This window comes from Pleurodeles waltl, chromosome 4_2 (assembly GCF_031143425.1).
Source record: "Pleurodeles waltl isolate 20211129_DDA chromosome 4_2, aPleWal1.hap1.20221129, whole genome shotgun sequence".
Classification (NCBI taxonomy): Eukaryota; Metazoa; Chordata; class Amphibia; order Caudata; family Salamandridae; genus Pleurodeles; species Pleurodeles waltl.
In genome coordinates, this window is record NC_090443.1 from 742,546,041 (window position 1) to 742,573,879 (window position 27,839).

General features: G+C 42.5%; 1 protein-coding gene across 2 annotated transcripts in view; it reads right to left on the reverse strand.

The window, feature by feature from the left end:
* The window catches only part of WDR47 (WD repeat domain 47), a 357,246-nt gene that overhangs the window by 31,844 nt on the left and 297,563 nt on the right, over positions 1-27,839 (reverse strand). For both annotated transcript variants that reach the window (XM_069232387.1, XM_069232388.1), the window contains 3 exons: positions 22,696-22,853; positions 17,388-17,557; positions 4,816-4,986 (listed from right to left, as the gene is read on the reverse strand). In XM_069232387.1, coding sequence (XP_069088488.1) covers positions 4,816-4,986; positions 17,388-17,557; positions 22,696-22,853 — 499 coding nt within the window. The remainder of the gene's footprint in view (positions 1-4,815; positions 4,987-17,387; positions 17,558-22,695; positions 22,854-27,839) is intronic.

The following is a 27,839-nucleotide window of genomic DNA, read 5'->3' on the forward strand; positions in this document are numbered from 1 at the left end:
CAGACAGTGGTTCGATAACGAATGAATGGAAGCCAAAGTCAAAGCCTGAGAGATGTTCAATAAAGCTAACATGCTAGGTACAGCTGAAGTGGCTGCCCTACTCTAGGAGGAAGTGCCCAGATCCCTTCTGGAGAGTACTTGTTAGCTAAACTTAGACAAGGATGGAGGGAGTGAAATGATTTTACCTATTCCAACATATTCCCTGCCTACCACGTCCATTAATAGTCACACAATATATAACACCCTGTCTTAACCACTTTCAACAAAACACACTCATTACAAACATATGACAAATGACCTAGTATACCCTGCTTCCCTTCCATGTATCACTGAGTAACAACACTGTAGTTGCATATATTGTTCCATATTTAGGCCATGTTCCTTTGTACATCTTGTAACTAATCTGTACACTTCTGTTGTTACTAGATTCCTATTAAAAATCCCAACAAATAAAACTCAAATTCGTAACTTAAAATTACTCAAAATGTGGACAAAATGTGTTGGTGTTTCTCCTACACATATTAACATTTGTGCAACTAGTCAACATAGTTCAGTGCAAATTACTGTTCTCACCTAGGATCACACATTCATCAAAACCTATTCATTACACTGTGGTCAACATACTTTAGCAACAGAATATAAACTCCATTAGTATACCACTTGTAAAGAATATAGGGGAATATGGTCCCCGCTGAATCAGGTGATAGAGGGAAAAGGGCTTTAATTCTTCCTTCTTGTGTGTTCTAATACATCAGTATTGTGGACATATTTATGTTGCAAAAAATGATACATGTGCAATGGTGCTGTACACTTTAGCTAGGGCACAGTTACACCAACATTACCTCTCGCTAGAATTCACTTACAATTCTACCGTTAATCCCTGTGTGTTTCATAGTACAACACCACGTTTCCTAACTGGTAGCAGCTGGATGCAGATGGCATGGTCTCTTCTGAAGCTCCTTTGTCCTAGTAGCGGCTCTCCTTTGTTCTGGCGTCAAAGATACTAATGCCCCTTATTAAATCACACCACCAAAAAAAAATCACTCCTGCATCAAATGGTGTGGTGGAGAAAATAATGCAAGGAGGTTAACTGATTGATAAAAATCAAACTCAGAGGTAAATTCCAGTAAAAATTTTGTATCTATAAGTGACACTACTGAGCCGACCAACAGAAGGTAAAAGAGATTGGTTGCAAAATAACTGCAACTCTGATCTCTTAATTGAAGAAATACGTTTTTCAAAATTGAGTTTATAGAAAAAGAACGTGGCTTGAAATTATGGCCCTAAATAAAATAGGAGAACCAAAAAAAAAGGGAAAGTACGTCAGGCCTTGAAAAACTTTGGAGAACGTTCAGGAAGTGTAACATCAAATGAAATTAAGAGAAGAACGTTGCTCCAGGGAGGGCTGAAAATGTGATATAGGAGTAAACACCGTGTTCACCAACTTACATCTCTTCTCAGCTAAATCAGCCACAAAGTCCAAAATCAGAGAAACCCCGGAAGAAAAAGTGTCTTGTTCCACGCAACAAACAAGGACTACCTCTTCCAATGTAATGCATAAATGATTTGATGTAGGGACTCCTGGCTACAACAATCTGCAAAGAGCAGATAGGTAAAACCTCAGCTCCTTTAGAATAAGCATAAGAAAAATGTGCGGTGTAGCTGAAAGCTTCATTCTATCAAGAAAGCACCCAAGAGTGAGTCTCAGGAGGGCTTTTCTTTCCTGCAGCAAAAAGGGGAACATTTTCTGTTCATATAAGAGACAATGGGCCATTGATAGGGTCCCAAGGCCCAAGAGGGAAACAGCCTCTCTCGTGGAAGGCCACTATCAGTACGCTCTGTATGTCTGTTCAAGCATTGTCTATCCCTGCCTAGTGTGTGGTCAAACTGTCACTTCCCAGGACCATAGAGCCAGATTCTCTTGCCACAGACAAATAACACACAACCCTCTTCCTCTCTTTCCCCTGCCCTTACTGCTGGAATTCATGGATCTGGTGCTGTCTTAGGAGACTACCACTATTCTCTTTTGATAGTGCTGGACCAAGGCCAGACAAGGGAGCGATTATTTCAGAAGATTCATGCCACGCTCCCTCTCATATTGTTTCCAATAGGTCTCAAAAGTGGTCTCTCCAGCCCAGGAGGGGAGGCATATGATAAATACAATACGCTGGAGGGCCAACTACTTGCATGGCTCCTCCAAGAGGTCATACTGCACAAAGCACCACTGTACATTCCTATGAGACACACATGACATCCTACATGTCACCTCCCAATTCATCCCAAGGGTGCCTCAAACTCCTTGGCAAAGCTCTCACCCTACAGAAAGCCTAAATAACCAGGAAAGTACACAAAGCTCTGAGTCAGAGGAGGTCAAGAAAGACATGTAGGCCCAGTCCCAATTGAAAAATATTGGAACATTTCTAGGGGCATATACTGCCATAATCGTCATGTTATCACTGTGTGAGAGAGAACAGATAATTCAACATTTGGAGTCCACTGAATGGAGAGTCACAAGAAGATGGCTCTCCATCAGGTGAAAGGTCACTCCACAACTATTGTTACTATTCTCTGCCAGGCAGTCTTCAGGATGGATCCCACATCCGAGGTAACTGAATCAGTTAAGGTATAAACTCTGCATTGATGATAAAAAAGGGTCTAACTAGCATTCAGGCTCTTCATCGCAAGCATCGTCACTGAAGTCACAGATATCAGAATTTTGCTGACTGAGTGTGGGCCTGCCGGAATACTTTAGTTTCACACATTGACAACTTCTAAATGTACATTTTTTATTATAAAATGCAGATGACGACCGCATAGCTTAAGAAGGCTACATTTTTTAAATATTATTTATAAATTTGGTCTCAAATTAAACAAAACTATTACACAAAGCAGCAATGCAGCATAAATCTCAACTTTGCAGCTTATGGAAATTATAGACCGTGTGAAGAAGCTGAAGGAAAAGGCGGGCAGACAAGCGACCGTGTAAATTAAAGTGAAATATGCACCCTGGTTCCGTACGGAGCCGGCAGCTTCCTTACCTCAGCATGGCTCGCAGAGCCGGTTCTTTTTTCCCGGTTGTGTGAGAAGATCTACGAATGCTGTTATTACCTTGCTTTAAGATAATTTGCTCTCAAATATCGAATATTTATGGCTTTGTTCAACGTCTTTTGCACCTGCAAAGCTTTTCCAATTGTTTTAAAATATTTTTAGGTATATTCTTTGGCTCCAGGAAAAATCATGCCTTCTCCATTTGTCAAGTGTCACTCCTGGCGAAGGAAGACATCAGCAAATTATCCACACTCAGTTAGTGTGATTTGCTTACCATCATTCTATTCTACCAAAGAGTGGGAATTCAACAAGTTTCTCTTGACCTCTCGAGGGTATCTATCTTAGAAAGAAGCCGGAGGGCCTGAGGCACACAGAGACGCAAAAGAGGTGCGGCACAAAAGACAGAGAATACATGCAAGTTAAAGCTTGTACCGTCCTTTAATAAATTATGGTTTGTCTGCCCTTACAAAAGAAACAATTGAGGGTGAATTAGGTTTTTATATAGCTCATTTTGATTAGACTCAGAAGAAAGAGACAGTCTTGGTTGCATTTCAGAAATGTAAACATATCCTTAAAAAGATTAAGTGGGCGCTAAAAGGGAAAAAATAGGATCCACCTACTTGGCATTCAAGATGGTATCGCCAGGACTCTGCGTTGGCTTCCATACCATGGTGTGCTGCACCATCATGGAGCTCGGACCTGTTGCGGGGGATTCACTGATGGTGGGGGGAGCTGTGCTGCATAACTAAGTATCTTTGCAACGTGGAAGGAATACCAGGAGAAAGAAAGTGTTCTGGGGGGCAATCGCCTCATTTCAGTGGAGGAACATTGGTTAGGAGTCTCGAGAGTAGAGTTTGGGCTCAACAGGCACAATGACTACATTGTGCCATTCCGCAGAATTATGGTATAGTGCCAGGATAAAATGTTTCACAGCTGGAATTGGCTCATGTCTCTTTGGAGGGAACTGACAATACAGCAAATGTGATTTTGACAGACAATAAAGAATTCAATGTGGTGCATGTGCTACTACCATGATGTGGTAGGTGCATGTGTTGGTGACTGTAGGGTCTACTCCTGTGCGACTGGCGGCTCTTCTTGGGGGGATTGTTAAGGGGTGGGACTTTGAGGAGCCTGCAGAGTTTGTGCACCAGTGCCTTTGGTTTAAAATGATGACCTGCAACTATTTCTTCTCACCCTCCTCACAGGCGTACGGCTGCAGCTTACTAAGTGAACAGTGTTTGATCATACATCTGGATTTCATTGTTCCAAGGATTATCTGAGTACATGCCGTGCATCAGCATGAAAATGTATTTTAATACTCCGGATTTCTTAGAATACCATGTCTTTTTCTATGTTACCTTCAATAAGAGATTTGAAAACGCAAGCGGATGCATTATAATACATGTAACTGACTAGTTTTTATCATACACAGCATTCAAAGTAATATGTAATACTAATACCCAAATGTTCTGTACGAAGTATCAGCCTCCGAAATGGAAGAAAAACTGACAGGACTCTGCTGAGATTCAAACATGTGACTCACAGGATGTACACAGTCCTAAAAAACAACCACTTAAATGGCTAAAATAACTAACCAGCTTACAACAGCTTATCATTTACATCTCAGATGTCAGATTTTGGTGTCAAAAACAAAAACACACTACTGCATGAACATGGGAGAGGCCAAATGATATCTCAAAAGAATTTCTTCATAACGTGGATGTCTTTCATGTAAACGTAAGAAAAGCGTGCATTGTAGTTACTTACCAGTGTGGCCACTTAAAGCATGCAAGCCTTGACCTCGCTGACAATCCGTTGTATAAATATTGCAGTCTCCTGCTCCAGCGCTTATTAAAATAGCTCCTCCACTTTCTGGCCCTTCCATAAAAGCAAGATCTCGAATTGTGCCGTCGTGCATGCCAAACTCTAAATCTGGACCTGAAAGACGGACAAGAGAAATTAATGGTCTAATGTATATGAAATGTTCTTATTATGATGGGCTTCAGAAATCACATTCTCAAGAAAAAAAATACTCAAAACAAATCAAATTGTCCTGCACCAGGTAGGCCCAGAAACTATACATGAGAAGCTTAAAAATGTGTGAGAATAAACACATAACACTTACATTGTGTGCATAATTGACTCACCGGCAGGGACTTCTTTGCGCTGCATTTCGAAGCCCTGAATTTATTAGCCAGGCTGTAGAAGCTAATTGCCATGCAATACAAGGATAGTTTATGGGCGTTGATAAAGGGAGAGAAGGGGGTAACTGAGCAGAATCTATTTTTAGTGATGAGAAAGGTACTTGCTTGTGCTTTTTGCTACTATTTCACGCCTTTGTTTTGCAGATAAAATTGATTCTTTAGACACAAATGCAGGCATTATTCGATCTGTTTGGCATGCTGTCTAGTGGTAAATTCTAATAAAAAGATTTACAAAAAAACTAAAGTTGAGGAAGTTTCTAGACAAGGTCTGTCCCTTTGCCTTGCTATGAGTTTTACTTGAAGAAGGGTTACGTTAGCCAGGACAGCATCTTCACACTTCATTGTGGTTGGAAGCTTTTGCTAGGAGCCTTCATCACACTACCTGCTAAAAGCAATCACCTTACACATATGATGTGGCTACACAGAAAGCCAAAAAAATGAAATTACCCCATGCTGGTTCCTGAAACTCATGGCAGAAAATCAGGGTCTCTTGTCTGGAAAATCAAAATACAAGGATGGACCCAAACCACCTCACTTTGCTCCAGTTACAAGTTTTTCTTGACCAGAGAAGGGAGTGATCCACAGAATATTCAAAAAGCTAGTTGATCCAGGACTGGTGTATGTCTGGTAAACAGTCTCCCAGTGATGAGGCGGTACCAGTTGAAGTCTGAGCAATTTAGTAGAGTGCAGTGGGCCTGTCTTGCCCCTAGAACCTGCCTCAGAGATGGAACTAGTATGTCTGGCCCTGCAGGAGGTGAGACTGTCCAGGAAGAAAAGCCCTGGGAGTGTAACCAGCAGCAACCCGAGCTGCAAGGGGTCAATGGCCTTCCTATGTGGTTCATGTGGAGAATAGCATGAAAAATTAACAACTACCAAGCAACAGTGTGATAGTCCGCATCATAGCGAAGTGACCAGAAGGAACTGTTACAGCCGTTGCCCCCAGTATCCTGACAGTAGGGGCGGCTCCTCTATAAGGGCAGAGGAGCGTCGCACCCCACAGTTGCCGGGCTAGAGAGAGCCTGGGAGCGCCCTAGCTAGGTGCTCCCAGCCAATTCTAACCTTGCTTTGAGCAGCGTCAGGATTGGCCGCAGGGCAGGCTGGGAGCCTGTGCCTGCAGCCTGGAGTGATGAGGGAAAGAGGAGCTGCGCGGCGGCAACGGAGGCGGTAAGTTTAAACAAATTTTTTAAATCCCCCCCACCTCCTGATCCACCTGTGCACCACACCCGCCCCTTCAGAGAGCAGCGAGCCCAAACCGCCTGAAAGTAATGGGAAAGCTAACAACACAATGTAGCCTGGCATCCCATTGGCCAGGAGGTAGTAATGCAGAAGACGAGTGACTGCTGCTGAGGCCTGTTGTGCTCACTACCTTCACTAGTGAGCTCTGAGAAGTGAAGCCACAGCCTGCAATCCCTCACCCACTGACGGAGGGTTGACTGTGCAACCGTGAAGTGTGCACCACCAAACTCTGTGCTGAGCCATATCCTGCCAAAGTCACCTGAAATAAAAGCCTGAAAGCTGTGCCTTCAACTCCATAAAGATAAACATGCATGTTAAAGAGAGTAACAATTGTCATTGTGAACACTTTTGCTCCTGAGACAATTAACTGAAATACAGAGTTATCGATCTTGGTAACTGCCTGCATAGCCTGAACATGATTTCGCTCCTTTTCCTGGTTCTTGCCTGTGACCCCTTTTCATAGATCCCCATAATGACGGCGTGCACTGTAGAGCCTGGCTTAAAACACTTCCGTTGGTTTGGGACCTCACTTCCTTCCTGAGAAGCCTCTTACTGCTCACCCTCGCTACCGTAAGAGTAAACTGGAGAAGGAGTGTTCTTGGCCCAGCAGGATAGACCCCAGGACACTAGCAGCTTACTGCTTCAACCGCCATGGTTGAGGCCCAGTAGACCCTGGCTGCCCCTATGCCCTCCCCCGCCAAAACATGCTCTGAAATAATTTATGCTGATCCTTCAGTGCAGTAGGGCTTGTAGACACTGCTGAGTAGTTTGATTTTCATATCCACTCGGTAGCATTTTAAGAATTGGTTTTGCTTGTTTGTAGTTTCATTATATTCTGGTCACCTAGTATTTAAGTTTCTGCAGACTGTTAACGAGCTTCTTTGGAAGATGCAAATGTGCCATCAACTACTGGTCAGTATGGAGGGTGTAGAAGATCTCAGGAGAAAGAAGAGTTGTAAATGTAAGCCTTTCATCACTGTCACAACTTTGGGAATTAACACATTTTTTAAATATATACACGGTTCCAAGATTTTAGTATAGTGCATGGCGGCACACATGAGCAGGAAGGCAATTTGAAGGGTGCAAAGCTGGATTCAGTACCACTATTTCAAGAATAGCAAGCTCCCTCGTTCATTACTTAAAAATGTAATCAAGCAGGTAGTGATATTAGTCTGGCCCACTCACCTATTTTCATGCTGGAAATTGGAATAGTCATCATCATACACTGGGAGGCTCAAATCATACTGCTCAAGGAGCCTCTCAATCCCAGGCAGCATTAGAGAGCATGTTTGCACAAGGACCTCAGTATCATGTTCAAGACTCAGCACAAAAACATGCTTGATACGTGTGGAAAAAATGCAGATGTTTGTCGCTCGCAATCTACACAAGGATCTAAGCGCAAAAAATTCATAGACCAAATCTGTGGTTGAATTGGGGAGAAACAGTCTGTGGTGAGAACCAAAAATAATTTAGTGGTGTTATCAGAATCACTATTTAGGACCTGTGATCTATGATCCCTGTTCACTAATGGGAGAACATGAAATGGTTACATAATATTGAATCAATACACTAAAGTTTTCTGTTGGTTGATGAGGATTTTTATTGTATTGCATTCAAGGTATAACTTACAGTTGACAGAGTTTATCAATGCTCACATTCAGCAGATAAGGCGAAACCCTGATATTGTGTCTATTTACATCTACAGCCAGTGCACCACAAGGATTATGTTACTTACCCTGTAAGCATCTGTTTGTGGCATGTAGTAATGCAGATTCACATGCATACTCCTGCCTTCTAGTGTTGGGTCTGGATGTGTGCAAGTTGTTTTTCTTCAAAGAAGCTTCTGGAGTCACAAGGTAAACTGACCCCTCCTCTCGGTGATACTGCACATGGGCATCAATTCCACTGTTATATTGTTTTCCCGCAGTTGGGTGAGAATGAAGTGTGAGTGACGTGTTAGAAAGAGATGTCCATGCATATGAAAGTATGAGGCTACTGTAACGGTCACAGGTGTACGGGGGTGGGAGGGCGGGTGCATGTGAATCTACAGCACTACATGCCACAAACAGATGCTTACAGGGTAAGTAACATAATCTATTCAATAGCATGTGTGGCTGTAGATACACATGCTCTGCATAGACTGCAAAGCAATGCCCTCCAGAAAGTGGTGGCCAACTTGTGGGTGTTGCAGTTGTTTGAAAAAGGGTACATTTGCTTGTTGGCGTGCACATACATCCACACAGTAATGTTTAGTGAAACTGTGTGGAGTTGACCATGTGGGTGCTTTACAAACTTCAGTTACTAGTATATTGGTCAGGAAAGCCATGGATGCTCCTATGTTACGAGTACTCTAAGAGGTGTGGTCAAAGTTCTTTTAGCTTTGGCGTAACAAGTCTGAATGCATTTGATTATACATCTTGAAATGCCCTATTTAGATATGGCCTTCCCTGTGTGAGGGGGGAAAGCAATAAAGAGTTGCTTGGTTTTATGGAACTCTTTAGTTCTGTCAATATAGTACATTGAAGCTCCTTATATATCTAGTGTGTGCAGAGCTCTTTCTGCAACTGTATCAGGTGCAGAAAGGAAACCGGTAATTCAACTGACTGGTTTAGGTGTAAAGCAGAAACTACCTTTGGAAATAACTTTGTGTTAGTGCGAAGGACTACCCTTTCTCTGTGTATTTGGAAAAAGGTTCTTCAAAGGTTAGTGCCTGGAGCTCACTGACACGTCTTAGTGAAGTGATTGCTATTAAAAAGGCTAATTTCCATGATAGGAATTGAGGAGGACAGATATGCAATGGTTCGAATGGTGGTCCCATATGTCTGGTAAGTACAATATTGAGATTCCAAGCAAATGCAGGGGGCTTTTTGGGTGGAATTATTCTTTAAAGGCCTTCCATGAATGCTTTAACAACTGGTACTTTAAACAATGATAAGTGCTGTCTGTTTTGCAGATAGGCAGATACTGCAGCAAGATGCAGAAGTATTGAGGTGTACGCTAGTCACAAGTCTGCAAATGAAGTAGATAGCAGATAATATTGTGAACAGTTGCATTAAAAGGATCAATATGTATGTCACAGCAGTAGAAAACAACTTTTTTCCACTTAGCGGCATAACACACTCTGGTTGTGGGTTTATGTAACTCCAGGAGAATGGTCATGCATTCTGGGGGGAGATTCAAGTATCCAAATTCTATGACTTCAGGTACCAAATAGCAAAGCTGAGTTCCTTTGGATTTGGATGCCTGACTTCTCTATAGTTCTGGGTGAGAAGAACCAGGAGGAGGGGAAGCTTCTCGTGTGGCACTACCGAGAGCTCGAGCAGTGTGCCGAACCACTGTTGTCATGCCCAAGTGAGAGCTACTGGAATGAGGGTGAGAGATGCTGCCTGAGCTTCCAAACCACAAACGGAAGAAGCGGGAGAGGCGGAAAAGTGTAGGGAAATATCACTAAGCAGTTCATCCATAGAGCATTGCCTCTGCATAGTGGGTGTGGCAGCCTGGAGGGGAAGTTTGGGCATTTTGCGTCTGCAAACAGATCTTTGTGTGGAAAACCCTACCTCTGAAAATCTGGGAGGAGGACTTGGGGTGGAGTTCCCATTCATGGACATGTTGCTGTATCCTGCTGAGGAGGTCAGGAAAATCGTTGTCCATCCCTGGAAGGTGTTCCACTAACAGGTGAATATGGTGTTGTATTGCCCAGGGCCAAATCACCAGGGATATGCGTGATAACTGTAGAGAGTGTGTGTCCCCCTCTTTCTGTAGATAAAACACAGCTGTTGTGTTGTCTGTCCGGACTAAGACAACTTTGCCTGTCAGGTGAACTAAGAAGGCTTTTAGCACCAGATGAATGGCTTGAAGTTCTAGGTAGAGGATGTGTAGGACTTGGTGTCTGGAATCCTAGAGTCCCTGGATTGTGAGATGCTGTAGATGAGCACCCAATCCTGTGAGGGACGCATCTGCTGTGAGAATGGTCTAGGGAACAGGGTCGAGAAACGGCCACCCTCTTGACAGGTTGTGTGTGTTCCACCATTGCAGACAGTGATGAGTGCAGCTGTCTACCAACACTAGATCTTGTAACTGACCCTGTGACTGAGACCACTGACTCACTAGACATTCCTCCGGCAGGAGTATGTGTAGTCTCACATATGGTACTGTTGCAATGCAAGAAGCCATCATGCCAAAGATGCATTGAACTGTTCTGACTGGGAGAACCTGTTTAAACAGGCTTGTGATGTTCTGAATCGTGATTGCATTTGGGTAGGCTAACCCTAGCTGTGTGTTGAGGATAGCCCCTAGATACGGCTGGATCTGTGAAGGTTGGAGGTGTGATTTCTGTATTTTTGTGGTAAACCCCAACTGATGAAAAAGGCGAAGCATGGTCTGGTTGTGCTGCAGGCACAGTGGAAGCAGACTGGATTTGATGATCCAGTTGTCCAGATTTGGGAACACATGAATACTCTCTGCGCATATGTGCTGTGACTACCCCCAGAGATGAGGTGCGGTGGTGACCCTGAATGGGAGCACTTTGAACTGGTAATGTTTTCCCTGTATAACGACCCTGAGGTATTTGTGATGAGCTGGATGGATTGAGATGTGAAAGTAAGCATCCTTTAAGTCTAGTGCAGACATAAAGTTCACCTTGCTGTAGCAAAGCGATCACATCCTGGAGAATTACCATATGATAGTGCTCCGATAAGATGTAACGATTCAGTGGGCTGCGGAGTAAAATTGGCTGAAGTGATCCGTCTGTTTTGGGAAATAGAAAGTATAGGGAGTATACTACTGTACCTTTCTGACGATGTGGGACTGGCTCTATGGCCCCTTTGTGAAGGAGAGCCTGTACTTCTTGAATCAGCAAATGTAAATGTTCTCTGGAAAGTTTCAGTTTGCGAGGTGGGATTATTTGGAGGTGTTCTGATGAGCTCCAGACGATAACCATATTCGATAATGTCCAACACCCAGTGGTCTGTTGTTATGGTTTTCCAAGTGGGGAAGAAATGCTGCAAATGCCCCCACAGCTGTTAGACTGTCAGGGGGAACGAGAAGAGAGTCACTGTTTGAAGGTGGAAGGGGTGGCATGAGCAGAGGCACCCTTTTTCACGACCCTTGGAGTTGTCTCCCCTATATGAACCTTGGTAATATCCCCTTGAAGAGGAGGTTTGATGTTGTTGCCTATAGGAGGTAGGGGCATCTGATGATGTTGTTTTGGTGCTCAGTCTGTATGTGGGTCATCAAAAGGAGCCATGAGGAGTGGGAGTTTGAAGTGCCCCCATGGATTTGGCAACTGTGTCTTTTTTCATTTTCTCTAAAGTTTGATCCAACTGGGGACCTAGGGGAGGTTGTTGGTCAAAGGGGGCATTTAAAAGTATCTGCTGTACTTCTGGGTTAAAACCAGATTTGCGCAGCCAGGCATGGCTACGAAATAGCATACTTGTGCCTGTGCTCCTGGCAGCTGTGTCTGCTGCATCAAGAGCACATCTGATCGAGTTGTTGGAGATCAGTTTGCCCACTTGAAAGATTTGGTGACCTTTTTTCTTGTACTCCTGAGAGAGATGTTGGAGGTGCTCCTCCATTTCATCCCAGTGGGCTTGGTCATATTTTTCCAAAAGCCCTTGAGTGTTGTCAATTCGCCAATGGTTGGCTGCTTGTATGGCTACCCTTTTACCTGATGTATCAATAAGTTTAGACTCCTTATTGGGTGGGGAGACATCTACTGTTGTTTGGGAATTAGCCCTCTTGTAAGCATTAGATACTACTAGGGAGCCTGTAGGGAGGTGACCCCTAATATAAGGAGGATCTGGAGGTGCTGATATGTAATTTTGATCCGCTCTTGGTGTTATAATACTGCTTCATACCGGATCTTTAAAGATCTCATCTGTGTGACGGGTCATCCCTTTGAACATGAGCAGGTATTGATTGGCATGCCCTAGTGGTGGAAGAAAGTGCCTCAAAGAGGAAATCCTCCCTCTAGAGGGTCTTTGTGTAAGGGGACCTGATGATCTGCAGCTGCCCTTGCTATGAGTTCCTGGAATGAGGTGGCATCATCTGGGGGGGCGACAGTTATGTGTAGAGGTCGGGTTCGGTATCTCCTGGGGGGTCAATGTTGTGTCTCAAGGATCCGTAGGTGGCTGATCTAGGTTACCCCCCCCCTCCTTGATCCCCTGTATAAGATTGTAGGGAGCCTTCTGGAGTAACATCAGTTAAATCACTGAGTGAGTGATGTAGTGAAAGAGGTGGTGGTGATGAGGGAGGTGGTGGTGGTGGAGGAGAAGCAGACAAAGGTGGCTGTATAGCATTGGTGATAATTTCCTTCTTCATATTTTTAGAAGATGCAGGTAAATCAATGACCTCCTCGAATGAAAGAAGGCGCTTCAATGAAGTAGGCGTCATCTTCACTGACTTTGCCAGAATTCGACCGGTAGAGGACTGAATGTGAATTTTCTTTTGCTTCGGATGAAGTCTCTCCATCATAGTCTCTAGGATCGGTTCTGATGGCAAAGTGGAAGGTTCAGGTGGCAAAGTAGGTTTTTGGTTTGGCGGCAAAGTGGTCAGAGCTAAGGTGCTGGGAACCGAGGAGGTAGGTGGTCAGCGCTGTATGGCAGCAAGAGGTTTCGGCTTCGCTTTTGGTGCTGAGCCCGAGGGTGGGGCATCCTTACCAAACTGCTGGTGCCTACCAGTGGTGGCCCAGGAATTGTATTTTCAATTGGTACCGAATGCCTTTTGGTGGGCTGGACAGGGGCAAGTGTACTCACTGCACGCTGTCCTGAAGGAAGATCTTGTATTTGCATGCTAAGCTTGGTTTCTGAGTCTGATTCAGTCTGTTATGGAAAAAGCCTCTTCCCCTGCTGCCAAGGTCTCGTGCAGTTCTTCCTCCTGTTCAACATCATGGTGACCGAAGATGTCGGGTTTTACCTCCAGGTCTATGCGCTGTATTTTTTTTCAATATGCCCAACGATACCTCAATTTGTTTCGACCAAAAAGATCGACAGGCCTCACACGTCTCCTCATCATGGTTGGGAGACAGCCACAGGTCACAAACCTGATGGAGGTCAGCGGGCGGGTATTTTGCATGGCAGCTGGGACAGAACCGAAATGGCTGATGAATTCCATTAGCAGCGCATTGTCAATAGAATCGGATGAGATAAGAAGGAAAGGCCCTAATAGGCAAGGCTCGAAGGTTGCGAGTGGAGACCGTCGAATTGACGAACGGCGATTTTCTTATGCTTTCGATGGTCGAAAGTAAAACGCAAATGAAAACAATACAGATGAGTATAGAGGTTAACAATGGTCCGAAAGGATTCCGAAAACGGTCTTGAACCATAGCACCGATGAACACGTCCGACCTCAATAGTGGAATATAAAGTCGATCCCCATGCGCAGAATCACCAAGCATAGGAGTCACTTCACCTCGTGATTCCAGAAGCTCCTTCGAAGGAAACCAACTTCCAAACACTAGATGGCAGGAGTATGCAGAGCATGTGTATCTACAGCTGCACATGCTATTGAACACCTCATTACCGTATGTAAGGATAGCTTCTCAGGCCATGGGCATGATGTCCAATAAGGAAGGTCACAAAAACCGTTCGCCTCAGTGATGCAGTGTATAAAGTCAATTGGTTTTGGTTATTGAAGGAGGAGATTTCTGCTTATTTGTGACTGTATGCTCGTCGGCTGAGTTCCAAGTCCATGAACTCTGGACACAGGGTAAACAATGGGTGTGCCTGTAATCACTGACCTAACGGAAGGTATGAGGGGATTAGCTGGAGTCAGATATCTAAATGCAGGCTATTGTTAGGTTTTGTTAAAATGTCAGCAATCTTCTATTTATTTACACATTCATTACTTGCTTGTGCAAGTGTGTTTTTAATATTCACTATAATTGTTTTGCATCGAGATTGGTGTAGATTGTTTCTAAACAACAAACTGTAAAATATAATTTCATATATGTTACTTGGTATACACCCTTTCATACACGCCCAGGCCCCTATTGCAGGCAATAAAAGCATAAAAATAGGGGGAAACCTTCTCAGATGGCCCCAATGGTTTGAGGCAGGTATCCATAACATATCTCAAGTCATAGATGGAAATAGCTTCCGAACTTTTGCTTCCCTTCAGGAAGAATTCGGCATCCACAGTAACCAAGAGTGGCGGTACATGCAGCTTAAACACTGTATGCGTACAGTCCGAGGGACTCCCCCGTGGATGCTCAAAACCTCACCCATTGTCACTTATCTCCAGAAATGGGGCCGACACAGAGGCGTTATGGCGGGCCTATATGTAGAGCTAACAAATCATCTCTACTCACAGCCTCTTCTTGAACGACTAAGCTTAAAATGGCAGGACAGACTCGAGGTCGCCTATACGGAAGAAGAATGGTCGGCTATAATAGAAGCCCTTGACAGGGGAGTACGCGAAGCCCGCCTGAAATTTTGCCTATTTAAAGTTCTCCAAGAATGGTACTGGACCCCTATTAAACTTCTCAGGGCAGGCTTGATGCTACACGCGAAATGTTGGCGATGCAGTGAATCCCATTGTGATTTACTCCACATCCTATGTCATTGCCCGACGATACAGCCCTTATGGGAAGCGCTACGCCACGCCTTGATAGACTTTATACAGATACCAAGCTCGACTCCGCCATCACTCATTCTTTTACACGATATGCACCCGTACCCTTCCCTATCACAAGCCCATAAACAGTTACTTCATACGGCAATTGCCACAGCCAAAATATGCATACTCCGGCACTGGAGGTCCAGTGTTGCACCTTCACCAATAGAATGGATGACAGCCATGTTCCAAACTGCCACCCACGAGCGAGTAATTTATAACCTGCAGGATCAAGCGGCGCTATTCGCAGAAGTTTGGAGCCCCTTCCTGACAAGGCCTTGAGGCAGCTGGTGGACGGTCAACGAGCGTCAATTGTCCCCTCAGAACTCTTCATTCTCCTTCCCTCCTGCCCTCCCCCTTCCCTCATTTCTATTCTCTCTCCCTTTCCCTCTCATATCTTTTTCTTCTACCCCCCCAGATCTTCCGCCTTGACAAATGTTTTAGTCCTCAGACTCAGTAATCAGACACCCCTCCTTGCTCTCTTATCCGATCAGAGGCTGATAATCTAATGCATATAAGAAGAACCCATTCTTTAAACAAACCCATTCCAACTTGCATGTCCCGTGGACAATCCCTTGTTTGTGCCTCCTCTGGTGCTACCTTCTCTCATGTGCTGAAACCTTTACCTCATATCATAACAAACCAGGTACATTTGCCACACCGTACACTCCCACGCGACAACTCACATTAGATAGGGAATAATCAAACAACTCATGTACTATCCTTGTCAGTCTGGCTCCGAAGCCCTTGGTCCCCCTTATGCATTCATCAATTCTCTCTCCAACCTTCTCCCCCCTCTCTTAATTCATAAGACACCTTCACCTCTATCCCACCCCATGATTAATCTTTCTTTCTCTCTGCCCCCCGCTCTTTTACATACTCTCTCTTAAAAGTTTACTCACAATCCTTCAACCAACTAGTCAGAATATTTGTAAGATTGTATAAGTTTATATATCTTTTGTGGAATCACTTGTTGCAAAAAAAAAAAAAAAAACAATGCTTTGAAAGTATTCTTCTATATATTTTGTATCACCCTTTATTCTTAATAAAACAATTCAGACTGATAATTTAATTTATTGAGCCCATTCTGATTAAGTACGCCCACATGGGGGTTGGTGAGACCCTGTCTGCTTTCTCTGCTCTCGATTCACCGAGTAGCTACACAGCTCCGAGGGCTAAGAGAAAGGTAAGCGGAGATGGCATCACTCTATCATTCCAATTTGTTTTGTCAGATTGAAAACCATCACTATCACCTTTACAAACTTAAAGTCTACCAATTGTGATGAATTGTCTTAGTACAGATTCCACTAGGCATTCAATCTGATTCTTCATGAGTATTTAGTGATCTGTGAACACAAAGATCAGTGTGAAGTGGCTCTACGATACCACAGAAAAAGGGTACATGTCAAGTGTTGATTAGACAACGTGATCGGACATCTCCAGGACCTCAGTCTTGAAAGTCATGCCTCTGGGACACTAAAGGCAAGGTAAAGTAGTAAAAAGCATACACCTACCAAGAGTTCTCCTATCCTTAGAATCTTAGAAAACACAAAGCAAAAAAGGTCTACATAAAGAGATCCAGTGATAAATCTAGCCCTCAACGGTAGCTGGGTTGGACATGCATTGGATACATATATAGTGTTGAGAAATGCCATTCATCTGCTCTTAAGGCTCATTACAGAAGTTTCACACTATTGCTTATATTGGTCACTGCTTCTCACAAACACTGGGAAGGGAGGAAGCTGGATATGAGAGGCTATATGTAGACCATTTCATTTCAAAGCACTCCTGAAAAGCATAAGTTAAGTAATAAAAAAGGAACATTCAAAATTATAATACTTATGTAACTAAATTTGCATATGGCATTTGCTGGGAAATCTTTGCTGTTTCCTAGAGTTTTGAATAACAAATGCTATTGATGTCCAATTTAATAATTCTAGTTTTAGCACCATGGCACATCCATATTTGTAGGAAAAGTAGATAACACCAGAGAAGACAGGTAAGTAAATAACCTAGATAAACCCAAACCTTTGCTTGCGTAATACAAATTCCACACACTTCTAATTCCTACTCGACACTTGAAGAGAAAGCAAGGATAAGAAATGGTCTAGATTGTGTCCATGAGTAACACAGTCGTCAATTAACACTCGTAAAAAGGAGTGAACACATAATTTATCCTTTAGGAAGCATATAATGTTATATTTGCTTTAAGCTAAATCTTAATTGAATCTTCTTGTTGCAGGCTACTAAAAGTAGTGCATTATTCCTTAACAATATAAAGGACCTCACCTGTGGCGTTGCACGTTTCAGCATTGAAAGGAAGTACTTTCACAAATTTATCATTTGAACCAGTAGCCAGGAGCTGCCCACAGTGACTCCAAGCCACACAATAAATAGATCCTTTGTGATGTTTGTTCCTCTTAAAGCGTACAACGGGCTGTTTTGGAGAACTATAAGCACTGTATGAAAAAAAGACAAAGGTTACAAAAGATTAGGATACTACTTTCTTCAGTATCAAATAAAGTTTCCTACATGTTCATTTAATAAATAGAAAAGAATCATAATGATTTCAGTATGATTGATTACGTCTTGCTAATTCACAATTGCTTTTTAATAGGCTGCGCCACAGACTGTGCAGAACATGGGGCCAGATGTAGTAACCTATTCCGATTTCAATTTACGATCATAAAACAGCTTTTTTTCTGTGTACAAATTGCATTTTAAGAGTTGAAAGCTCATACTGACTCGTAAAATTTGATTTCTATCCGATACAGAATCGCTACTTGGAAGAGGTGGATTGTATGCAATTGGGTATGCTATGCATCAATGGTTTTAGACCAAAATACCAGTTGTAAACTACTGAAAAGTTAGTGACTCCCAAGATGGGTGGGAAACCAATTCCAAAAGCCAGGGGGATCAGCCTTAGAGCCCTTCTCCTTTGTGAATGGCAAAAAACACCTTTGCTGGGGAATAGGAAGTAGTCCAGAGGATCACTGCCAACCCTAAAACCTCAAGAAAAAGACAAAAAATGTTTTTTAAAACAGCCCTGTTCCCTTTAAGAAAAACAGGTTGCATTAACAAATACTTTATTGAAAATCAAGTGTAGACATGTCAGTCTGCTGACTCCACCAAGTCACCATCCCTGTGATGGCCACTAATCAGAGCAAGCTGCAATTTTTAGACCTCCCTCATTAATGTTAATGACGTAGGTCAAACTGTGACCATTTAAATTCGCAATCTTAAAAAGAAGACTATTAGTGCAGCAAATGCGGATTCATAAAATAAAATAAAAATAATGGTCACAAATTGCAACCTGTTTCTTGCAACCAGATCTTCATACATCTAGCCCATGCTCCTTTCAAAAGAATACTATCACATAACTTTTCAAGCCCTCTAAGTCCGAATGTACCTTCACATTTAAGAGCCCGCTACCCCACCCCATGCACCAACAACCCCTACACACATTTGCTGTACGAAAGTGTAAGGCTGCAGCACACTGCAGATTAGCTGAGGGGTGACTGGGTGGATGTTATGAAGAGGGCAGAGCAAGGACCAAAACAGTATCTCATAGGAATTACGTGGACCTTCAGAATTTGAGGCTGGCTGAAACATAACAGACTTCTTATTTTCCCCCAAAGATTTTGAATAACCAAAACTATGGGGAGAAATGGGGAATAGTTGGGTGAATCTGACAATAATTACCAATCCATCCATCCACAACCAGTGCCCTGTTCTTTCGGAGTAAAAGTTTGGAGTCCCTAGAAGCATCTAGATAGTGAAGTTTTCTCAGCCGCAGAAGCAAAGGTAAGATGGGTAATAGGGGAAAACTCAAAAAGAAACTTCTAGAAGGGGACTTTTTCTCTACGCCTAGACAGAATGCAAAACTCCAGCCACAGATTAGTTTCCCACTTAAAGTTGAGAAGCGACCTATTGCACTGATGGAATGGAAAGAATATTATAGAGACGGGAAGAGCGTAATTCCTGATTCTAAATCAGTAGCAATTTAATCCTCTTTACCTCCTCTCTATCCTATTCTGCTTATGTTTTGAGTATTCTTTTAGCAGAGTTAAATTTCCCAAAGCAGTTTCACTTACTGAAATCAACACAGATTTTAGTTTCAAAACCTTCCTCTCCGCACTGTTAAAGTGCACTTTGAGTGAACCAGAAACAGAATGTCAGTGCAGAAACCCTGTTCTCAGTTAGCCATAGTGCTGATAACCTGTTACCCATCCACTGGAGGCTGGAAATCTCAATCTCCAAAGAGAAGAATATGAAGCAAAAGCCTAGTATCTGACTCTGATAGCTTGAGCTACACCAAGGTGTTCAGAAACTTTGTGATAGAAATCTGAGACAAGACAACATCTTTCAAAACAGGTCTGATTAGAAAAGGTTGTCTGGTATTTTGGAATTTCGTGTTTTTTCAATTGCTGCTTTCCGTCTGACAGGTACTCACAAACGTACATGCCCATCCACACTGCAGTAGAGGACCTGAAAACAGGAGAGGCGATACTCTCACTGGTACCAGAAGGTGTTGCCATCTTTGATCATGCTGAGTACAGAATCCCTTGCATCTAAATGTGTCCTGCTAAGAAGTCAAGATTTTGCTTAGGTCCAGCTCCTTCCTGAAAAGGAGGAGATGAGTTTTAAATAACAGGTGATTAATTACAGTGTAGGAGGCACAGGCCTCAGTAGATGCAGATTCCCCAACAATTAAACAAGCTTTGAGTGGACCAACCTGGGGTACTGCTTGCTGCATCCTATGCACTGCTTTAGACCAATTGTGACCAGTATGCGTGACAGAAGAAAGAAGGCAGCAATTTATGTTTTTTAGGTAAATGCAAGCAATAGCAACAACAAATGTGGACACAGACACAAGGGGAGATAGTAGCACAAGAAGATAGAACAGGTGCGCTGCTCAAAATCAGAAAGTGCCAGAGAAGCCAAATTCAGCATACTAACCAGTAGGCCTCAAAACATATACTAAGTGTAATGACTGTTGACACAGTAGCAGGTGTGCAGCTCGTGTGCCCGGGAAAACTGGCACATGGGGGACTACAGGCGTCTTTTTCAGCTCTGTGGTGCATGGCAATTCTCAAACAGTTGAAATGAAGAAAGGAAACTATGGCAGAGTAATCCACCCATCTAGCTCTATTGAACAAGTATACATTTTGGTAAACAGATGTAAAACCAACAACAAATACAAATTTGTGTTACTTGTTCTTAAAAAACTGCTCCCACTGAATTTGAGCCTTTTCGGAACACGTAACTGAGATGTGATATAGGAAATCCGCACACACTCTCTTTGGACGTGGGTTGGAGAGGATACGCTTGATGAGCATTTCATACTGTCATTTTGGATTTTGTGAGGAATTGTCCTCCTAGACATACGGAAAAACCTATTTTCAAGGGAAACGAGGCTTTATGCAGCCCTTCAACTCTACGATGTTCCATCGTCTGTCCTGATGAAAACCCAACATTATGTAAAGAAAATACACACTTCCTAAGAGGGTTGAAACATTAACAGTTTTACACTCAGCTTCTATTACATTCTTGGTTGTGAGCAAATTAAGGTCTTTTGAAAGTAGTCCACCAATGAGTGACCACAGATATATACACGTTGGACAAGCTTATTTGATGATTGGGAGTGTTTATGTATAAGTGTTTAAGCACTTTTTTCTTGATGTATTGCACAAGCACTTTTTCACTCATTACCAATGGAGCACATCAACGTTTGATTTGTGGAATTGCTATACTTTATATCAACAGGAAACACTTTATAACCAGCAAGTGTTTTCTCCAAGCCGTTGAGGTGGGGCCAAATGCTAGGCCAGTGAGTGAAAGTGTTCTGAGCCATCATGAACCTATGAAAACGTCTGTAGAACTGTAGGACAGGCACATGAAATTACACATCCTGTAGGTCCAAGGGCTCCATCGAGTCCCCTAGATCCAAGGCACCAAGGCACTCTGCCAAGGTCAGTATCCTGAAAGTATCCTTCTACATCAGGCTATTCAGATACCAAAAGTCTAATACTAGTCTGAATCTGCAGCCTCTTTTGGGCACCAACATGAAGAGGGATTAACACCCCTTGCCCCACTTCGCCTCGAGAATTCTCTTCTCTGGCCCCTTTGGTCTGCAGTGACTCATAGGCAAAGATGGAGGGCTGATCAGTCTAACTTTAAACAAAAACAAAACAGAGAGGAGGGGAAGCATGACCATCAGAGGGAATCAAAGCAGCTTGGCTGCAGGCATGGTAAGAGATGCAGTAAGTGACCACGGCCTCAGCTCCCACATCCTTTGCTGCCATGAAACGGCTGAAGGGTTCTTGCAATGGCTGCGAGGGCTGTCTTTAAAAATAGGCAGGACCCCAAACGTATCCTAGGGATTGTTGATGGATGAATTTTCGCCATGCTTGTTGGAACCGAGAGGCGGGGGCTGGCAACCCTAAGGAGCGGGCTGTAAAATGGCTATCTTTGAAACATTCTACTGCAAAGAACTAGTGGTTCTTTTCCGGAGGAAGACGTAAAATGCAGAGTGGTGATTCACCCCTCCATATAAACAACAGACTCTGATTCTAACCGTGGAATGTGTATTCAAGCTCAATTACACATTTTAATGGAAGTTATAAACAGAGGAAAATGTAACTGGTATGAAATAAAAGCAGGAAAAAATAAAACTTACTAAAATGAAGGCAAACTGCCTAAACTCTGTAGCAAATAAATCTTTGGTTATACGTGTGTCTGGTCTTCAGTTACTGCCCTAGTCTGCATTCCTTATTTGTTTTGTTGTGCATTTCAGGTGCTCAGTTTTGAAATCATTAACTAGACACTGCAAAAAAACAAGAAAGCAAACTGCTTGTGTAAAAGAAAAGCAACAGTGATATCGAACATGGCAATGACAGTTAATGATTTTAAGTAGAAATGCCATTGACGGACAGTCCAAATTCAGCACCAAAGGGTTGTGATGTTCTATTCCCAAGTTAAAAAACCAAGAGGAGTGCAATAATGTTTTTATGAAGTCCAGCACCTCATGGATAATTATGACATGGATGACCACTACATTCCCAAGGCAAGGCTGCTATGTTCACTACTACCAACCTTTTTTTAATATAAAATGATTTTAGTTAATTATTGTTAATACTGTTACCCATTAACTTGCATCCCTAGCACTACATTTCTGTTAGTTGAATTTGAATAAATATCATTAATGTGGCAATATCTGTAGTGGTGGTCTCTGTAGTTGGTACAGATCGGCTTCAAAATCAAGCCCTCCAATTAGGATGAACATCAAGGTGCCATACTATGGAGCATCCAAAGAGATTTTTATGTTACCAAGAGGGCACAGGAAGTGTATACGTATCGATTAATTTAGGATTATATGCTAACAGGATTCACATTTCAGGAATGAAACAAAGAACTATTACGTGTGCATTGAACGAGGTGCAGCAGTTGTGCGTATTTGCAGTAATTATTTTAAAACAATCGACTGGCTATGAAAACACCTGAAGTGATCATAACAATCTATAAACAATTACATAGAACTGATGCACACACTGCTGATCATCTGAACTGCTTGTTGGTCACAGATAGCTATTCCTACCTTGGATCAATCACGTCTGGGTAAGCACATACTCTTAGAGTTTTAGAATTTGAACCAACAGCGTAGAGGGAACCACTTGGATGGAAAGCAACTGCTCTGACTGCTTGAGTATCTTCAAGGGTCGTAAGACAAGTGAACTGGTGCTTTGATGTGTCCTCCTGTAACATACAAAGAAGAAAAATAGTCTTATAATTAAAAAAGTTTTCTCAGATAGGAAAGTTACTCAAACAACAAAAATCATGACCAATGTCAAGAGGAGGGTTAGGAGGTAAATTTTGAATAAACCATCTGCCCTGCTCCTTACTAAGAATTCTAAACATTAATTTATTTTACCTTTGTTGTCTTCCTTTTTAATACGTTTGACAGAACCTGTACTATTGCTCTTGTAGGCATCAATTAAAAGCAATATTTTTGTAACTTACTGTAAGTATTAACTTTGCAGTATATTGAACACATATGAGAACAACTAACCTCTTGAGGCCCAATACGTGGCCATGCATTTTATGTCCCCCTTCAAAGGCAGCCCTTTAAAATACAGCTTGTTCTGGTGCAACACCCCAAACATATATGGCATGAGAGGATGATCAGTTTCAGTTCTTGGTAGTAGCACAAGAAATTATGGGCAATTAAACAAAAGGTGGTTGCTTGAGTTGTAAATTCATAAGTAATGAATAACTTCACTCCTTGAAAATGCTGCATGCCACTTTTCATCGAGCACTGCTTTTCAGCTATCCTCCATTTTAACCTTAATGAGCACTAATTCACACTCTAATTCAGAGGGGTGGATCCAACTTGCTAACTGAAATCAGTAGCTCATTAGCTATATAAAATGCTTCCAATGGCACAAGTTAGGATCTCCTGACCTAATATCCTTTGAGTGTCCACCACGAAAATTAATAAAAAGGACAAAGTGTGCACAACTGCAACTAAATTAAGTTATTTCAGCACAAAGCTGTGATCTGCGTACTGTCACCCACCTCTGAGCAAGTGCTTGTAAAATTGAAGACATGCTGTGCACGTTAAGGAAATGTGTCCGAAACCTCTTTTGTCATGTTGACTGCTCATCTCTTTCGTCATCACACGAATGCTAAGAAAAGTTGTGGTACACTTTAAAGTGGTTCTAGAATTTGTTTACAGCAGAGTCCACTTCTACTACAATCAACTGAGCCAATACCAGTTCAGATTTTGTGAAAAACAGTTACCTGCGGCAGGACCCGGACACTTTGCTAATACCTTTCATCAACTTTTCCTCTTGCTCTATCATTCATCATCCTCATAGGGCAGTGCTCATTTCTGCACATCAGTGACTGAACCGTTATGTTTTTAATGCCATTTTAAAGTGACACAAACATAAAGGCACTGTTATACTATGCAATAAAAAAACACAAAGGAATCTCAGCCAAAACAGACTTAAAACGTCCAGTAAATACTTTCAATACATAGACATCGTAAATATTGAATATTATTAGAAATAAGCATGGAACGAAAGCTTAATAACTTCAAAATAAATAAGATAATTTATAAAAGTGCTGTTTTCCATTATTTCACTAAGGCAAGAGGCTTTAATCTTTGTCAAACGTGCTTGAAACACAAATGTCAATTATGGACTCCCATATCTCTGTGCGGTGCCTCTGCAAGAAACATGACTAAGCCCTGTGACAAATGGATGCACCCGAAAGCCATCAAGGAGTGAGAAGCAAAACCCTGCATCACAGAATACAAGAAGCAGGGTCGCTTAAAACTCAGATCGCAAGGTCAGTGCCAGTCCAGATTGTATGTGTCAGGTAAATCAAAGTCAAGAGACAAGTCAAAGAAGAATTACAGGAAGAGCAAATGAGACCCTACAATGTTCAAATGGTCCCACTCTACACAGAAGTCACCCAGTGGATGTTCAAGACCTCACGACTCCGGTTTCTCCTTTCTTCTTGGACCAAACACTAATTTTGGAGCAGATATGCCACGAGATCTCCAGCCTACTGTCGACTCTGCATCAAGTTGCAGCTTTCAAGGATGTCCATGCTGCAAATCTTCAGATTCATTCCAGCTGCCTCTGGCCTGCCTTCTCCCTGCACAGACCCACTGGGGACCACAGTCATACTTTGCCTGCAGTCCCTTCTAGCAGTGGATCACCCAAATGCTATGTGCCATAGACCACTGCTGGTGAAACTATGTTTCTAACACAACACCATACTCTGGTGAGCTTCGTGGTGCAGGCCTCCGCTTTCCCGGGAATCAAAAAAACTGATGAAATGAGCAAGAACATTTTTCTTCAGGTTGTAAGTAAAATGTGCTCGCTGAATGCCATCTGTCTTTCCAAATGCTAGAGCCACAATCCTCTGGGTCGTGGCCATGAGGTTTTGCCTTTGCTGAATCTTACAAGTATTTCTCTAGAACACTGGTCCGCTCTTTTCTATGAAACCATTTGTGTTAGAAGTAGCCGTCAGAAAAAACATACTTGAGTTACATTTTTCTTGAAGACAAAATAACAAATTTCTCTTACTGAGGAGTTGTCTTACCAACCAAGAATAACCTAGTGTTGTCCACATAATATCTGAGATAAAGCAATCTCACATGTTAAGCTGTAAACCTAACATGAAAATAATATCCATGTAAGCTCCCTTTGCAAAGGATTTTTCAAGTACTCATGCATGCATTATATATGTGGTATCAGCAGAACGCTAATCTAGCCACAAGGCAGAAAAGTGCTGAACATAGCCAAAGTGTGCAGACAATGAATTACTGAAAGAATAGCCGAGGTCTAAGAGTGGAGGTGGACTGTTAATCTGTGGTAATGCACAGTTCATTAAAGAGGTGTGTCTTTGGCTCTTTCCTACATTGGAACATGGTTGTGGTAGTCCTAGTGGGTTTAAGTGTGGCATAAACAACTGAAAATACAATTACCTGCCGTGCTCCGTAGAGAAAAGGTATCATAGTCTCTAGGTAATGCCTAGCAGACATATTTTTTTCCATTGCAGAAGACACAAACTGAGAATTAAAATACATCACATTTTCAGTAAAAGCTAACAAAACAATAATTCTATCTAAGACCAATGCATAGTAACTTTATCTGAGCCATTTGGACCTATGGAGTTTTATAGTGATGAATGTTGATGTGGAGGATCTGATCTTTAATATATTTATGTGGGTATAAGCAAATCCTTCAGGGTTCTGTTATAGGTGAACAATGAAAGGGAGCTAGAGGGAAGACAACATTCTCTCATAAAAGTGAATGGTGTGAAAACGAAAGTAAGCCAAGCTGGACATTTTGAAATCAATGTAGCCCTTATGTAGGTCCTTAGTGCCTGCAAGGTATTGTGCATCACTGCAAACAGGGGAAACACAGAGGAATTTTCCTAGGCAACCCTATTCAAAATGGATGACTAACAAACTGCGGCCTTTCACAATTTAGAAGGCATACATGAGGGAATTTGCCATTGATTATAAAAGTAGACAGATTGATTTGACAAGTTACCTAATTTTCCAACTTCTTTTGCAAGACCTGAAGATTCAGTTGCCACTTGCGAGAGATGATCTGCCTTGCATTTATGCTTTTACAATAACAATCTCCTAAAGCCAAGTTGCACTTGGGGGAATGCTGTTAAATGAGGCCCAGTTTTAAACCACCATTATCTGAGCAAAAGGTGGGACCATGTTTCTTTGATTGTTTAGGTACTATGTGGTTGCAGTATTGTCAGCATACATCTGTACAAATTCCCTGTTGAACGAAATGTATTTAGAGAAACAAATCTGCAGTCATCAAAAAGAGGGTGATGTATAGACCCACATCCTTTTGTTACCAGCGTATAGGGGTCTGGAAATGATTACAGAGGTGAATTTCGTTCTCACTCATGCTTGTGACAGTCTGCTGTGACAGAGTTCTCAGAATGTGGCTGCTGAACTAAATTCATTTGACAAGTCTGTGATCTCACAACCATTTATCCTAGGCAGTCTTAAGCTGTTGGTTTATGACAAATGCTGTTCGTCAAGCTTTTTAATTTAGGGCTAGTGAATAGGGTACTTAAGTTTGTGCTCCACTCGTTTTGAGTCATAAAAAGGCAACCTGAATTGAAAAGAAAACTGATGTCATGGTCCTTTTTAAAGCTATCCACTTCTCAAAAAGACATTGCTAGCACCTTGTATCCGTTGACAAGGCAGCGGGGGGGGGGGGAAATTAGCCAGGTTGATCAAAAACTCCAAATTGAAGAGTGGTGCAAATTAAACTAGAGACTTGACTTTCAGAGGTGCAACCAGCAGCAATTGCCTACGTTGGGGTATAAATGAACTCTGGAGAAGATGTGCAGCTACATAGGAATAGAATGCCATATATTCTGGGTGCTGAATTCAAGGGTGAGGTGTATGTACTGAAAATTAAGCTCTTCTCAAACAAGCCTATAACAGTTTCAATCATCATTTTTGATGAAAGCTAAAAGTGAATATCTTCTAGCTTGCAAAGTTGATATCTAGGTTCACCCTCTAAAGTTGAAAAAGCATCCAATCAATCAATTAGGTGTTATTTGTATAGCACAGCTTGTCACCTGAGTGGGTATTAAGGACCTTGCTGCAGATTCTTATTTGAAAAGCCAGGTTTTAGTCCCTTTCTGAAGTGGGTCAGCGAGGGTGCAGTGTGGAGGGGGACGATATTCCAGGCTTTGGCCGCGAGGAACGAAGAAGGAGTGTCCTCTTGAGCGGCAGCCACGTATGCATGGTATCTCTGTGAGGGCGATGTGTGTCGAGTAGAGGTTCCAGGTAGGTTGGAGGAGGTAAAAGGTGGTGGTTCATGTAGAAAGGTCATTGGTTATGGATTGCTTTGAAGCCAAGGGTCAGGAGCTTGAAGTGGCATCTTTCCTGGATCGGGAGCAAACGGAGGTCCTTCAGGTGCTGGGTGATGTGGGTTATCTTGGGCAGGTGGAGGATCAGTCTGGCGGCAGCTGCGTTCTGCATCATCTGGAGTCTTTGCATGACTTCGGTGGTGGTGCCTGCATAGACTACTGGAGGTTCAATGGGTACAGAGATTCTAAAGGCAACACCATTCGACGCCCGCAGCAGACACCCCTTCTGATTTCAAATAAACCTTTACAGTGTGTGTACTTGGATCATTGTGGTCCGCTAACGCCAGATAGTGCATACAAATATATTTTGGTTGC